At 43.8% G+C, this 15,866-nt stretch overlaps 1 protein-coding gene across 16 annotated transcripts in view; it reads left to right on the forward strand.

Moving 5' to 3' along the window:
- Positions 1–15,866, forward strand: part of LOC110490933 (histone-lysine N-methyltransferase 2C) — a 231,504-nt gene that overhangs the window by 173,949 nt on the left and 41,689 nt on the right. For 10 of the 16 annotated variants that reach the window (XM_090199401.1, XM_090199404.1, XM_090199405.1 and 7 more), the window contains 8 exons: positions 5,833–5,865; positions 6,485–6,607; positions 7,269–7,425; positions 7,846–8,060; positions 8,252–8,325; positions 12,418–12,624; positions 13,174–13,320; positions 13,723–15,657. In XM_090199401.1, coding sequence (XP_090055527.1) covers positions 5,833–5,865; positions 6,485–6,607; positions 7,269–7,425; positions 7,846–8,060; positions 8,252–8,325; positions 12,418–12,624; positions 13,174–13,320; positions 13,723–15,657 — 2,891 coding nt within the window. The remainder of the gene's footprint in view (positions 1–5,832; positions 5,866–6,484; positions 6,608–7,268; positions 7,426–7,845; positions 8,061–8,251; positions 8,326–12,417; positions 12,625–13,173; positions 13,321–13,722; positions 15,658–15,866) is intronic. The other 6 variants (XM_090199410.1, XM_090199412.1, XM_036945610.2 and 3 more) reach the window with 2 other exon arrangements.

Here is a 15,866-nt window from a genome sequence, read left to right on the forward strand (position 1 = left end):
TAACATTTCTTTTTTTACTGAGATGATATATACACACATACACGTCTATATACACGGCTCAAAAAAATAAAGGGAACACTAAAATAACACATCGTAGATCTGAATGAATGAAATATTCTTATTAAATACTTTTTTCTTTACATAGTTGAATGTGCTGACAACAAAATCACACAAAAATGATCAATGGATATCAAATTTATCAAACCATGGAGGTCTGGATTTGGAGTCACACTCAAAATTAAAGTGGAAAACCACACTACAGGCTGATCCAACTTTGATGTAATGTCCTTAAAACAAGTCAAAAGGAGGCTCATTAGTGTGTATGGCCTCCACGTGCCTGTATGACCTCTTTACAATGCCTGGGCATGCTCCTGATGAGGTGGCGGATGGTCTCCTGAGGGATCTCCTCCCAGACCTGGACTAAAGCATCCGCCAACTCCTGGACAGTCTGTGGTGCAACGTGGCGTTGGTGGATGGAGCGAGACATGATGTCCCAGATGTGCTCAATTGGATTCAGGTCTGGGGAACAGGCGGGCCAGTCCATAGCATCAATGCCTTCCTCTTGCAGGAACTGCTGACTCTCCAGCCACATGAGGTCTAGCATTGTCTTGCATTAGGAGGAACCCAGGGCCAACCGCACCAGCATATGGTCTCACAAGGGGTCTGAGGATATCATCTCGGTACCTAATGGCAGTCAGGCTACCTCTGGCGAGCACATGGAGGGCTGTGCGGCCCCCCAAAGAAATGCCACCCCGCACCATGACTGACCCACTGCCAAACCGGTCATGCTGGAGGATGTTGCAGGCAGCAGAACGTTCTCCACGGCGTCTCCAGACTCTGTCACGTGCTCAGTGTGAACCTGCTTTCATCTGTGAAGAGCACAGGGTGCCAGTGTTCTCTGGCAAATGCCAAACGTCCTGCACGGTGTTGGGCTGTAAGCACAACCCCCACCTGTGGACATTGGGCCCTCATACCACCCTCATGGAGTCTGTTTCTGACCGTTTGAGCAGACACATGCACATTTGTGGCCTGCTGGAGGTCATTTTGCATTGCTCTGGCAGTGCTCCTCCTGCTCCTCCTTGCACAAAGGCGGAGGTAGCGGTACTGCTGCTGGGTTGTTGCCCTCCTACGGCCTCCTCCACGTCTCCTGATGTACTGGCCTGTCTCCTGGTAGCGTCTCCATGCTCTGGACACTACGCTGACAGACACAGCAAACCTTCTTGCCACAGCTCGCATTGATGTCCCATCCTGGATGAGCTGCACTACCTGAGCCACTTGTGTGGGTTGTAGACTCCGTCTCATGCTACCACTAGAGTGAAAGCACCGCCAGCATTCAAAAGTGACTAAAACATCAGCCAGGAAGCATAGGAACTGAGAAGTGGTCTGTGGTCCCTACCTGCAGAACCACTTCTTTATTGGGGGTGTCTTTCTAATTGCCTATAATTTCCACCTGTTGTCTATTCCATTTGCACAACAGCATGTGAAATTTATTGTGAATCAGTGTTGCTTCCTAAGTGGACAGTTTGATTTCACAGAAGTGTGATTGACTTGGAGTTACATTGTGTTGTTTAAGTGTTCCCTTTATTTTTTTGAGCAGTGTATATATATATATATGCACACGTATGTGTATGCATATATATATATATGTATGCATATATTTATTTATTTATTTATTTAGTTAGTTAGTTAGTTAGTTAGTTAGTTAGTTAGTTAGTTATATTTATATATTTATATTGCTCATTCAGGGCCTTGTGCTGAAGCCACTCCTGCGTTGTCTTGGCTGTTTGCTTAGGGTCGTTGTCCTGTTGGAACGTGAACCATTGCCGCAGTCTAAGGTCCTGAGCGCTCTGGAGCAGGTTTTCATCTTTCATTCAAGTATCTCTCGTGCTTTGCTCTGTTCATCTTTCCCTTGATCATGACAAGTCTCCCAGTCCCTGCCGCTGAAAAACACCCCCACAGCATGATGCTGTCACCACCATGCTTCCCCGTCGGAATGGTGCCAGGTTTCCTCCAGACGTGACACTTGGCATTCAGGCCGAAGAGTTCAATCTTGGTTTCATCAGGTCCGAGACTCTTTAGGTGCCTTTTGGAAAACTCCAAGAGGACTGTCATGAGCCTTTTTACTGTGGAGTGGCTTCTGTCTGGCCACTACCATGAAAGGCCTGATTGGTAGAGTGCTGTAGAGATGGTTATCCTTCTGGAATGTTCTCCCATCTCCACAGAGGAACTCTAGAGCTCTGTCAAAGTGACCATCGGGTTCTTGGTCACCTCCCTAACCAAGGCCCTTCTCCCCTGATTGCTCAGTTTGGCCAGGCGGCCAGCACTAGGAAGAGTCTAGGTGGTTCCAAACTTCTTCCATTTAAGAATGATGGAGGCCAATGTGTTCTTGGGGACCTTCAATGCTGCAGAAATGTTTTGGTACCCTTCCCCAGATCTGTGCCTCGACACAACCCTGTCTCTGAGCTCTATGGACAATTACTTCAACTTCATGACTTGGTTTTTGCTCTGACATGCACTGTCAACTGTGGGACCTTATATAGACAGGTGTGTGCCTTTCCAAATCATGTCCAATCAATTGAATTCACCACAGGTGGACTCCAATCAAGTTGTAGAAACATCTCAAGGATGATCAATGGAAACAGGATGCACCCGAGCTCAATTTTGAGTCTCATAGCAAAGGGTCTGAATACTTATGTTAATAAGGTATTTATTTTTTATTTATAAAAATAACCTGTTTTCCCTTTGTCATTTTGAGGTGTGTGTAGATTGCTTTTTTTCAATTTAATCAATTGTAGAATAAGGTTGTAACGTAACAAAATGTGGAAAGTCGAGCGGTCTTAATGCTTTCCGAAGGCACTGTATATACAGTGCCTTGCGAAAGTATTCGGCCCCCTTGAACTTTGCGACCTTCTGCCACATTTCAGGCTTCAAACATAAAGATATAAAACTGTATTTTTTTGTGAAGAATCAACAACAAGTGGGACACAATCATGACGTGGAACGACATTTATTGGATATTTCAAACTTTTTTAACAAATCAAAAACTGAAAAATTGGGCTTGGGGTATGTCTCTATCAGTTTTGCACATCGAGAGACTGACATTTTTTCCCATTCCTCCTTGCAAAACAGCTCGAGCTCAGTGAGGTTGGATGGAGAGCATTTGTGAACAGCAGTTTTCAGTTCTTTCCACAGATTCTCGATTGGATTCAGGTCTGGACTTTGACTTGGCCATTCTAACACCTGGATATGTTTATTTTTGAACCATTCCATTGTAGATTTTGCTTTATGTTTTGGATCATTGTCTTGTTGGAAGACAAATCTCCGTCCCAGTCTCAGGTCTTTTGCAGACTCCATCAGGTTTTCTTCCAGAATGGTCCTGTATTTGGCTCCATCCATCTTCCCATCAATTTTAACCATCTTCCTTGTCCCTGCTGAAGAAAAGCAGGCCCGAACCATGATGCTGCCACCTCCATGTTTGACAGTGGGGATGGTGTGTTCAGCTGTGTTGCTTTTACACCAAACGTAACGTTTTGCATTGTTGCCAAAAAGTTCAATTTTGGTTTAATCTGACCAGAGCACCTTCTTCCACATGTTTGGTGTGTCTCCCAGGTGGCTTGTGGCAAACTTTAAACAACACTTTTTATGGATATCTTTAAGAAATGGCTTTCTTCTTGCCACTCTTCCATAAAGGCCAGATTTGTGCAATATAGGACTGATTGATTGTTGTCCTATGGACAGAGTCTCCCACCTCAGCTGTAGAGCTCTGCAGTTCATCCAGAGTGATCATGGGCCTCTTGGCTGCATCTCTGATCAGTCTTCTCCTTGTATGAGCTGAAAGTTTAGAGGGACGGCCAGGTCTTGGTAGATTTGCAGTGGTCTGATACTCCTTCCATTTCAATATTATCGCTTGCACAGTGCTCCTTGGGATGTTTAAAGCTTGGGAAATCTTTTTGTATCCAAATCTGGCTTTAAACTTCTTCACAACAGTATCTCGGACCTGCCTGGTGTGTTCCTTGTTCTTCATGATGCTCTCTGCGCTTTTAACGGACCTCTGAGACTATCACAGTGCAGGTGCATTTATACGGAGACTTGATTACACACAGGTGGATTGTATTTCTCATCATTAGTCATTTAGGTCAACATTGGATCATTCAGAGATCTTCACTGAACTTCTGGAGAGAGTTTGCTGCACTGAAAGTAAAGGGGCTGAATAATTTTGCACGCCCAATTTTTCAGTTTTTGATTTGTTAAAAAAGTTTGAAATATCCAATAAATGTCGTTCCACTTCATGATTGTGTCCCACTTGTTGTTGATTCTTCACAAAAAAATACAGTTTTATATCTTTATGTTTGAAGCCTGAAATGTGGCAAAAGGTCGCAAAGTTCAAGGGGGCCGAATACTTTCGCAAGGCACTGTACAGTACCAGTCAAATATTTGGACACACCTACTCTTTCAATGGTTTTTCTTTATTTTTACTATTTTCATCATTGTAAAAAATAATGAAGACATCAAAACTATAAAATAACACATGGAATCATGTAGTTACCAAAAAAGTGTTAAACCAATCAAAATATACTTTATATTTTAGATTCTTTAAAGTTGCCACCCTTTGCCTTGATGTCAGCTCTGTACACTCTTGTCATTCTCTCAACCAGCTTCATGAGGAATGCTTTTCCAACCGTCTTGAAGGAGTTCCCACATATGCTGAGCACTTGTTGACTGACTTTCCTTCACTCTGCGGTCCAACTCATCCCAAACCATCTCAATTGGGTTGAGGTTGTGTGATTGTGGATGCCAGGTCATCTGATGCAGCACTTTATCACTCTCCTTCATGGTCAAATAGCCCTTACATAGCCTGGAGGTGTGTTGGGTTATTGTCCTGTTGAAAAACAAATGATAGTCCCAATGTGCGCAAACCAGATGGGATGCCATATCGCTGCAGAATGCTGTGATAGCCAGGCTAGTTAAGTGTGCCTTGAATTTTTCGGACTCATCTGATCAAAGGACAGATTTCCACCAGTCTACTGTCCATTGCTTGCGTTTCTTGGCCTAAGCAAGTCTCTTCTTCTTATTGGTGTCCTTTAGTAGTTGTTTCTTTGCAGCAATTCGACCATGATGGCCTGTTTCATGCAGTCTCCTCTGAACAGTTGATGTTGAGATATGTCTGTTACTTTAACTATGAAGCATTTTTTTGGGCTGCAATTTCTGAGGCTGGTAATGCTAATGAACTTATCCTCTGAAGCATAGGTAACTTTGGGTCTTCCTTTCCTGTGGCGATCCTCATGAAAGCCAGTTTCATCATAGCGCTTGATGGTTTTTGCGAATGCACTTGAAGAAACTTTCAAAGTTCTTGAAATGTTCTGCATTGACTGTCATTTATCTTTGCCTATTGTAGCTGTTTCTTGCCATAGAATGGACTTAGCCCTATTTGGTAAAAGACCATCTTCTGTATTCCACCCCTACCATTTCACAACACAACTGATTGGCTCAAATTAACTTAAGGGACACCTGTTTAACTTAAATTCATTCCAGGTGACTACCACATGATGTAGTAACTCGTTGAGAGAATGCCAAAAGTGCAAAGCTGTCAAAGCAAAGTGTGGCTACTTTAAAAAATATGTTTGGATTTGTTAAAATACTTTTTTGGTTACTACATCATTCAATATGTGTTATTTCCTAGTATTGATGTCTTTACTATTATTCTACAATGTAGAAAATAGTAAAAAAAAATAAACAAAACCCATTGAAATGCGTAGGTGTGTCCAAACTTTTGACTGGTACTGTGTCTATATCATTGCAGTAATGTAATAAGCATTTCTTTGTCTTTTTCAGGTGCAATTCTCAGTAAACTCTACAAAATCCCAGGTTTGTGGTTTTGATATTAATCTTTTCAGGCCCATTAAGGCCCAACCTAGATAGTTCTTCTGAGAGTTGTTCATTCAGTTGTTTGTCAGAGATGATCAGTTTTATATAATTTAAAGATTTGAACGACACTTATTGATGGTGGTTTAAAGTATGTGCACAGCATCGCAGTGCTTGAGGCTTCACTACAGACCCGAGTACGATTCCAGGCTGTGTCGCAGCCGGCCACAACCAGGAGACACATGAGGCGGTGCACAATTGGTCCAGCGTCATCCCAGTTAGGGGACCGTTTGGCTGTCAGAGATGTCCTTGTCCCATCGCGCTCTAGCGACTCCTGTGGCTGGTCGTAGCGTATGTGCGATGACACGGTTGCCGGTTGTACGGTGTTTCCTCCGACACATTGGTGTGGCTGGCTTTTGGATAAAGTGAGCAGTGTGGCTTGGCAGGGTCGTGTTTCGGAGGACTCATGGCTCTCGACCTTCGCCTCTCCCGTATCTGTACAGGAGTTGCAGCAATGGCACAAGACTGTAACTACCAATTGGATACCACGAAATTGGGGAGAAAGAGTTGTTTTTTTTAAAGAAAATACTCTCATCAACGTCATTCATTTCATTGCCTAAAGAGCTGGAGGGGAAGGATGTGGAAGACCTCTTCACAGCGGTCCTTAGTCCCAGCACCAGCCACCCTCCACAGCTGTCTCACCCTGGGGCCAGTGGACCTGGAGCCATGGCCCTTCCAAACCCAGGTACCACCACCACCCCAAGCCTCTTCACATTTTTATATAATCTACTATTGACTGTAAAATGAATGTATAACCATGGGCATTTATTGATCATTGAGGAGCACATTGATTTATATGCATGTCATGTTCACATAATCAACAGGACATGTGGATGTACATGTGAGTATACCAAACATTAGGAACACCTTAATATTGCGTTGCACCACCCCACCCATTTGGCCCTCAGAATAGCCTGAATTTGTTAGGGCATGGATTCTACAAGGTATCAAAAGTGTTTCACAGGGATGCTGACCCATGTTGAATCCAATGCTTCCCAAAGTTGTCAAGTTGGCTGGATGTGGGTGGTGGACCGTTCTTGACACACACATGAAACTGTTGAGTGTTCAAAGGCACTTAAATGTTTTTTCTTGCACATTTAACCCTCTGAATGGCACACATGCACAATCCATGTCTCAATTTTTTCACCGATTAAACATCTTTCTTTGACCTGTCTCCACCTCTTAATCTACACTGACTGAAGTGGATTTATCAAGTGACATCAATAAGAGATCATAGTTTTCACCTGGTCAGTCTGTCTTGGAAAGATTAGGTGTTCTTGATGTTTTGTATAATCAATGTATGTATGGAACTACTTATCTGACATTCTCTATGCTCTCTGTTGCAGGCGACGGTGGGATGTTCCCCCGGATGCCAATGATAAACGGCATGATGGGGCCCAACCCCCATTTTCCTCCAACTCCCATGATGCCCGGCGGCACAGGCCCCTATGGCCCCGGCAACTTCTCGCCCATCCACAGAATGCCTTTCCAAGAGAATATGAGGTAAGAGCTGGCATAGCAGGAAGCTGTTGTACCCCTCCGGCGTATTACTAGAGCATTGCTTTCACCTTTAAAGACAACTGCTGGAAGGCAATCAGTTGGATGCTGTTTTATTTACCTATTGAGTCTTCTTGACTATGTTTTCCTCCATTGTTTAGACTTCATTGTAGTTCGCTTTTTAAAAAAAAAATCCTCTGAGGTCTGCTCACTTGTTAGCATTAATATCTCCATCAATGAATAGGATGTATTTTTTTATACTAAAGCCCAAACTACATTTGCCTCAAGGGGATCCGTAAGTTACATAGAAAGTGCAAATGTAATAATAATGTGTCTCTAGAATGCCCTTCAAGCAAATCAGAAACGAGTATCCAACAATGCAATGGTATAAGTCAATATAATGTGTAACCAGAGAGCTCCTTCCAGGGACAAGAAGTTTAGCCAGATGGGGTGTGACGTAGTGGTTCCATGGAGCGCGCCCGTCCCCGGACCCCTTTCAGAGGGAGAGACAGACACCATGTCCAACGCACAGAGGAGCACGCTCAAGTGGGAGAAGGAGGAAACTCTGGGCGAGATGGCCACTGTGGCCCCAGTCCTTTACACCAACGTCAACTTTCCCAACCTCCTAGGGGAGTTCCCAGGTTGGTACAGAATGTTTGGTTCTCTAAAATTCTTGTGTGAATTATAAAAAATAATGAGTTCGAAGTTGTCACATTCATTTAAAAGATTGTATGGATATTGTGAAAACGAGACTAGAAAAGGTACTCTACTTGGCCTTATTGCATGTGTGTCCTAGCGCTGTACGTTTTAGCTAATCTTTTTTCGATCTCAGACTGGGCTATGAGAGTGAAACAAATCGCAAAATTATGGAGGAAAGCCAGTTCCCAGGACAGGGCCCCATATGTGGTAAGTTTGTTTACATCCATGCTGGACTATGATTCAATGCACTTAATTTAATGAGCATTTGGTTTTCCTGATTGCTGAAGAGAAGTTTGTATAAACCTCTAGACAAAATCCATACATTGAAGTAATAATGGCAAATCTTTTCCAAAACTTCCAACGAAAACAGCCGTAGTACCAATCAAAAATGAATTATTTCTACTTCACCAGAACAACTTTGTTATTGACTTACTCCACAAACCTGATTTGAGATGTTGATTGAATGGGGCCCTATGTTTATTGGACTGATGAATGAAAGGAAAGCAGCCAATCACTGATGAAATGTTCAAGAGGCCATTAGGGAGAAGGACGGTATTTGTTTTGTTCTGTTCCTCTGTTTTCTGGCATTATAAACCTAAGGGCTCTCTCTCTCTCTCTGTCCCTTCTCTTATCTCTGTTCTGTTCCTCTGTTTTCTGGCATTATAAACCTAAGGGCTCTCTCTCTCTCTCTGTCCCGTCTCTTATCTTTGTTCTGTTCCTCTGTTTTCTGGCATCATACACCTAAGGGCTCTCTCTCTCTCTGTCCCTTCTCTTATCTTTGTTCTGTTCCTCTGTTTTCTGGCATTATAAACCTAAGGGCTCTCTCTCTCTCTCTGTCCCTTCTCTTATCTTTGTTCTGTTCCTCTGTTTTCTGGCATTATAAACCTAAGGGCTCTCTCTCTCTCTCTGTCCCTTCTCTTATCTTTGTTCTGTTCCTCTGTTTTCTGGCATTATAAACCTAAGGGCTCTCTCTCTCTCTCTCTGTCCCTTCTCTTATCTTTGTTCTGTTCCTCTGTTTTCTGGCATTATAAACCTAAGGGCTCTCTCTCTCTCTCTCTGTCCCTTCTCTTATCTTTGTTCTGTTCCTCTGTTTTCTGGCATTATAAACCTAAGGGCTCTCTCTCTCTCTCTCTGTCCCTTCTCTTATCTTTGTTCTGTTCCTCTGTTTTCTGGCATTATAAACCTAAGGGCTCTCTCTCTCTCTCTCTGTCCCTTCTCTTATCTTTGTTCTGTTCCTCTGTTTTCTGGCATTATAAACCTAAGGGCGCTCTCTCTCTGTCCCTTCTCTTATCTTTGTTCTGTTCCTCTGTTTTCTGGCATTATAAACCTAAGGGCGCTCTCTCTCTGTCCCTTATCTTTGTTCTGTTCCTCTGTTTTCTGGCATTATAAACCTAAGGGCGCTCTCTCTCTCTCTCTGTCCCTTCTCTTATCTTTGTTCTGTTCCTCTGTTTTCTGGCATTATAAACCTAAGGGCTCTCTCTCTCTCTGTCCCTTCTCTTATCTTTGTTCTGTTCCTCTGTTTTCTGGCATTATAAACCTAAGGGCGCTCTCTCTCTGTCCCTTATCTTTGTTCTGTTCCTCTGTTTTCTGGCATTATAAACCTAAGGGCGCTCTCTCTCTGTCCCTTCTCTTTGTTCTGTTCCTCTGTTTTCTGGCATTATCAACCTAAGGGCGCTCTCTCTCTCTCTGTCCCTTCTCTTATCTTTGTTCTGTTTTCTGGCATTATAAACCTAAGGGCTCTCTCTCTCTCTGTCCCTTCTCTTTGTTCTGTTCCTCTGTTTTCTGGCATTATCAACCTAAGGGCGCTCTCTCTCTCTCTCTCTGTCCCTTCTCTTATCTTTGTTCTGTTCCTCTGTTTTCTGGCATTATAAACCTAAGGGCGCTCTCTCTCTGTCCCTTATCTTTGTTCTGTTCCTCTATTTTCTGGCATTATAAACCTAAGGGCGCTCTCTCTCTGTCCCTTATCTTTGTTCTGTTCCTCTGTTTTCTGGCATTATCAACCTAAGGGCTCTCTCTCTCTCTCTCTGTCCCTTCTCTTTGTTCTGTTCCTCTGTTTTCTGGCATTATCAACCTAAGGGCTCTCTCTCTCTCTCTCTGTCCCTTCTCTTATCTTTGTTCTGTTCCTCTGTTTTCTGGCATTATCAACCTAAGGGCGCTCTCTCTCTGTCCCTTATCTTTGTTCTGTTCCTCTGTTTTCTGGCATTATCACCCTAAGGGCGCTCTCTCTCTCTCTCTCTCTGTCCCTTCTCTTATCTTTGTTCTGTTTAAATGTTGTGCCTAGTAAGTTTTCCAACTTTACAGATAGTTATTTGACGGTTTTTCAGGACTGTTAGATTTTCTCCATGATGACATTACATTCAACAATGCTCTGCATGTCAATTTCTTTGTTGATGAGATTGGGTGATTGTAGATGGGGAAAACATAAGGTAAAGAAACCAAGACATTCAGTTTTTTTTAATATACACTACTGTTCAAAAGTTTGGGGTCACTTAGAAATGTTCTTGTTTTTGAAAAAAAGCAAACATTTTTGTCCATTTAAAATAACATCAAATTGATCAGAAATACAGTGTAGACATTGTTCATGTTGTAAATGACATTTGTAGCTGGAAACGGCTGATTTTTTAAATGGAATATCTACATAGGCGTACAGAGGCCCATTATCAGCAAAAATCACTCCTGTGTTCCAATGGCACGTTAATCCAGGTTTATAATTTTTAAAGGCTAATGGATCATTAGAAAACCCTTTTGCAATTATGTTAACACAGCTGAAAACTGTTGTTCTGATTAAAGAAGCAATAAAACTGTCTGCCATTCATTCAGATCTAGGATGTGTTATTATAGTGTTCCCTTTATTTTTTTGAGCAGTGTGTATATATACACACAAGTCAAAGATTTAGACACCTACTCATTCAAGGGTTTTTCTTTGTTTTTGCTATTTTCTACATTGTAGAATAATGGTGAATACATCAAAACTATGACATAACACATGAAGTGTTAAACAAATATCAAAATATATTTTAGATTCTTCAAAGTAGCCTTCATGACAGCTTTGCCTACTCTTGGCATATAATGTGACTGAGCATACAAGTATCTGACTGAGCGGTGGTAGGCAGAAGCAGGTGCGTAAACATTCATTCAAACAGCACTTTCGTGCGTTTTGCCAGCAGCTCTTCGTTGTGCGTCAAGCATCACGCTGTTTATGACTTCAAACCTATCAACTCCTGAGACGAGGCTGGTGTAACCGAAGTGAAATGGCTAGCTAGTCAGCGCGCGCTAACTAGAGGGACGGAAGCTGTACTGTTTCACTGGCAATACTAAAGTGCCTATAAGAACATCCAATAGTCAAAGGTTAATGAAATACAAATGATATAGAGGGAAATAGTCCTATAATAACTACAACCTAAAACTTCTTACTTGGAAATATTGAAGACTCATGTTAAAAGGAACCACCAACATGTTCTCATGTTCTGAACAAGGAACTGAAACGTAGGCTTTCTTACATAGCACATATTGAACTTTTACTTTCTTCTCCAACACTTTGTTTTTGCATTATTTAATTGAGGCTAAATTGATGTATTATATTAAGTTAAAATAAGTGTTCATTCAGTAATGTTGTAATTGTCATTATTACAACAAAAAAAGAAAATTGTCCGATTAATCGGTATCGTCTTTTTTGGTCCTCCACTAATCGGTATCGGCGTTGAAAAATCATAATCGGTCGACCTCTAGTTGGTAATTAATGAACGTATCCTCTGCAGCAGAGGTAACTCTGGGTCTTCCTTTCCTGTGGCGGTCGTCCTGAGAGCCAGTTTCATCATAGCGCTTGATGTTTTTTGTGACTATTTGAGCACCCCTACCTTGTCACAACACAACTGATTGGCTCAAATGCATTAAGAAGGAACGAACTTCCACAAATAAACTTTTAACAAGGCAAACCTGTTAATTGAAATGTGTTTTAGGTGACTACCTCATGAAGCTGGTTGAGAGAATGCAAAGCTGTCATCAAGGCAAAAGGTGGCTACTTTGAAGAATCTCAAATATTAAATATATTTCGATTTGTTTAACACTTTTTTGGTTACTACATGATTCCATATGTGTTATATCATAGTTTTGATGTGTTCACTATTATTCTACAATGTAGAAAATAGTAAAAATAAAGAAAACCCCTTTAATGAGTAGGTGTCCATACTTTGACTGGTACTGTATGTGTAACCATCTGTAATAATTAGCTTTATCATTGTTCAATGGGTCAAGTGATTGACCACTTGGAAAAATTACAAAATGGACCCTTTCTTCCAGCAAAAGGCACGTGATAACCGGGCAGCGCTGCGCATTAACAAAGTTCAGATGTCCAACGATACACTGAAGAGACACCAGAATCCTCACCAGCAGCCGTTGACTGACCCCTTTGACCCCAATAGTGTCCCAATGGACGCTGAGTTGCTCTTCAAAGATACTCTCAAGCCCAAGGAGTCTGAGCACGAGCAGGAGTGGAAGTTCAGACAGGTAAGAGTACCTTTAGGGTTAAAGTGTGCTGTAAATGGAGGGGGGGGGGGGTGTATGAAGCATGGGTGCACTGTAAAGCAGGGTTTCTCAACTACTTTTCTAGGAGTTGTTGTGGATTTGTTTTTATATAATTTTTTTTATTTTTATTAATTGAGGGTATGAAATTGGATGCAAGATTGTGGGGCAATTGTATGCATGCCTTTATAGAAAATTAGGAAGTTATTTGTTTCATGGCAGCAAAATGGTATAAGTGGGATTTTATTCCTGCCTGTTGAGAAACCCTGGTTTAAGAGAGCAGTGTGCGTTTCTTTGTGTGTACATGTATTTTATGACACCATAATACACCACCATAACAATCAAAGTATCGCATGTCAGGGGAATTGTGAGTGGAAGCAAGGTGGTGAGATTGAACATAACATAACTTGGGGGGGCATGAAACATAATTTTTTATATTTAACTTTATATATGTGCATGGTTGAGTGAGTCATTTTTAAACAATACATTTGGCGTTCTCATACAGTCTACTAATTCTTAATTTGCATTGAAAAGGGAGAGTTAAATCAGATGTGGGGACCGCTTAAGACGCAGCAGGAAAAGGTCCCAAAAAGCAAAGCCATAAAATCAACAAATAAAGACGTCCTTTTTGGACATTCCAACCAGGCAACTATAGCTGCAGGAGGTGGAAAAATATCTCTGGTAAGATTCCCAAGGCAAGGCACTGTTCTGGTTTTCGTCTGCCGAGAACCAATAAAGCAAAATTTACGAGGTGTAAGAAAAACAAAATGTAAAGTGGAGTTGTAGGGAGAAAAGCTTGGTTAACTGGTAAAACCTGTCCTTCGCCCTGAAAACACAGTAACAGCCTCCAGAAGCTTTTTTTTCATGACCATATTACATACACCCTCACATTGTTCCCTCTTGCATGGCTTAACAACACACGCTAGACCCACTCATATTGAAAAAGTATTAACTTTGCTGTGAGTGAGGGAAAGAGAGCATTCTTAGCACCATGTCATCATAAAATTTCTAATTCAACACTTTCAAAAAGGCTTCATTCACTGAAGTGCCTCCCCTCCCCTGCTTTTCTTGTTTCCATGGCAGCAAATGAGACAAAAGAGCAAGCAGCAGGCGAAGATCGAAGCTACTCAAAAGCTGGAGCAGGTTAAAAATGAGCAGCAACAACTCCAGCAGCAGCAACAACAACAGCTGTTTAGCAGTCAGTCATGTGGAGATACAACACCTAATAGTGGGAACCAGAGCCCCATGACACCTCAGCCCAGCAATGGTGGAAAGTCTGGAAACTCATCCCCTCTGCAGCCAATAGTGTCTAAGGATGGCTTCGCAAGACCCCAACTTCCAGTCACCTCCGGGTCACAGGATGACGTGTTCCTCAGACCACAGCTCCTACCTCCGTCGTCGAGGACACCCACCCAGGAGACCTCGTACCCGCAGCAGGGACCATCCTCCGAGCCCCAGTCACCACAGATGTACTCCCCAAGTTCCTCCTCAGGCTCCCGGCCATCCTCACCTTGGGACCCCTATGCCAAAATTGTGGGCACCCCGAGACCACCCCCTGGGGATGGCGGATCCACCACGCCCCAGCAGAACTCTCTGTCAGAGATGCAGGAAAGGGGAGGGAGGCCTTCACCGGCACACGAGTCCTTTGGCTCGCCCACGTCTGGTAATGCTGACCCTTATGCTAAGATGCCAGATACCCCCAGGCCACCCGACTCGTTTGTGAAACCCATGGGACCCGCCAGGGTGGGCCCTTCAGGACTCGTTGAGCAGCAGCAAAAGCAGCAGGTCGGGAACATGATGAGCTCTCCCTCTGGAGGAGAGGCTTTTGCCAGGATAGGGGGCCACCGAGCTGAGGTCTACCAGCGCATGTCTCACAACCGCATGATCCTCTCGGACCCCTACTCCAGGCCCTTGCTCACTCCCATCCCCGGCAGCAATGAGTCGGGCTCTGTGCCGGTGTTCAAAGCCCCCATGCCTCCCCAGCAGTCCCATCAAGAGCCCTACGGTGGCCCTATGCCTGGGGTACTTAGACGAGGGCCATCTAATGGCTTTCCCCAAGGACCACAGGCTGACCCCTATGCCCAGCAGCCCCTCACCATCCATTCGCCCATGGGGGAAGGGTTCCCCAACGAGCCCAGGATGATGCGCCAATCCCAGGAGGGCCATTTCTCTCAACCCATGCCAATGATGAGACACCCTCACAGAAACTCATACGCCCAAGCACCATCCACCCCGAGACCAGATTATTCCCAGCAGATGCCTGACCCTTACGCCCAACCGCCAGGCACCCCCAGACCTCACTCTGATGGCCATGCCCAACCTCCCGGCACCCCAAGGCCACACTCAGATCCTTCATACCTGCAGAAGCCACCTAGCCTTCATCTAGACCAGTTTCCCCAGCAGCACCCAGCCAAACGCAGACAGTCTCCATCTCACTCCACTGATCCTTATGCCTCCATGCCAGGTACCCCCAGACCAGCCCAAGGGGATAGATTTCCCAAATCCCCTGCTAGTCAAAGGAACATGGACCCCTATGCCCAACAACCTGGTACCCATCGGCCCTCCAATGCCATTCTATACGCACAGCCCCCTGGAACCCCAAGACCACTCCTCACCGGCCCTTACTCCCAAGCTTCAGGGACGCCACGACCAGGAGCTGGTCCTGACGCATTCAATCGACTAGGCTCCAGACCGATACCCATGTCCCAACTCCCAGCTGACCCCTTCTCCCACCAGTCTCCGGGCAGGATGCAGGACACGTTTGCCCATCCAAGTGCCCCAGGCTTTCAGATATCGAAGCACCCGGGAATGTCAGACGAAAGTTTCTCTCTGCCACAGTCGAATCATCACGGTGGTCAAACGCCGATTCACGACCCCTTTGAACAGGGTCCAATGAAACCTTGTGTTCAAGCTTCAGAAAGGCCAGCCCATGATATCCCCCAGTTGAGCAGCAACACTGTTGCTGCTCAGAACAGCATGCAGCCACACCTGGGAGACACTGAGGAGAAGCTCAGACAGGTATTTACATTTAGTAGAGACGCAATGACACTGTCACATGGATAACACTTGAATTGTCATAAAGCCTTCTTCTGTTTGCACAGTTATTAGCAGGTGATTAGTCATTCCCAAGCCAGTATGACAGTGCACGTTAGTGCAAAATGAAATAATTGTTGCTCCTCTCTAATGACCCCTAAAATACTAATTAATTAATAGCTGCAAGATGCAGG

Source organism: Oncorhynchus mykiss, chromosome 15 (assembly GCF_057628025.1).
Source record: "Oncorhynchus mykiss isolate SJ-2025 chromosome 15, ASM5762802v1, whole genome shotgun sequence".
Taxonomy (NCBI): Eukaryota; Metazoa; Chordata; class Actinopteri; order Salmoniformes; family Salmonidae; genus Oncorhynchus; species Oncorhynchus mykiss.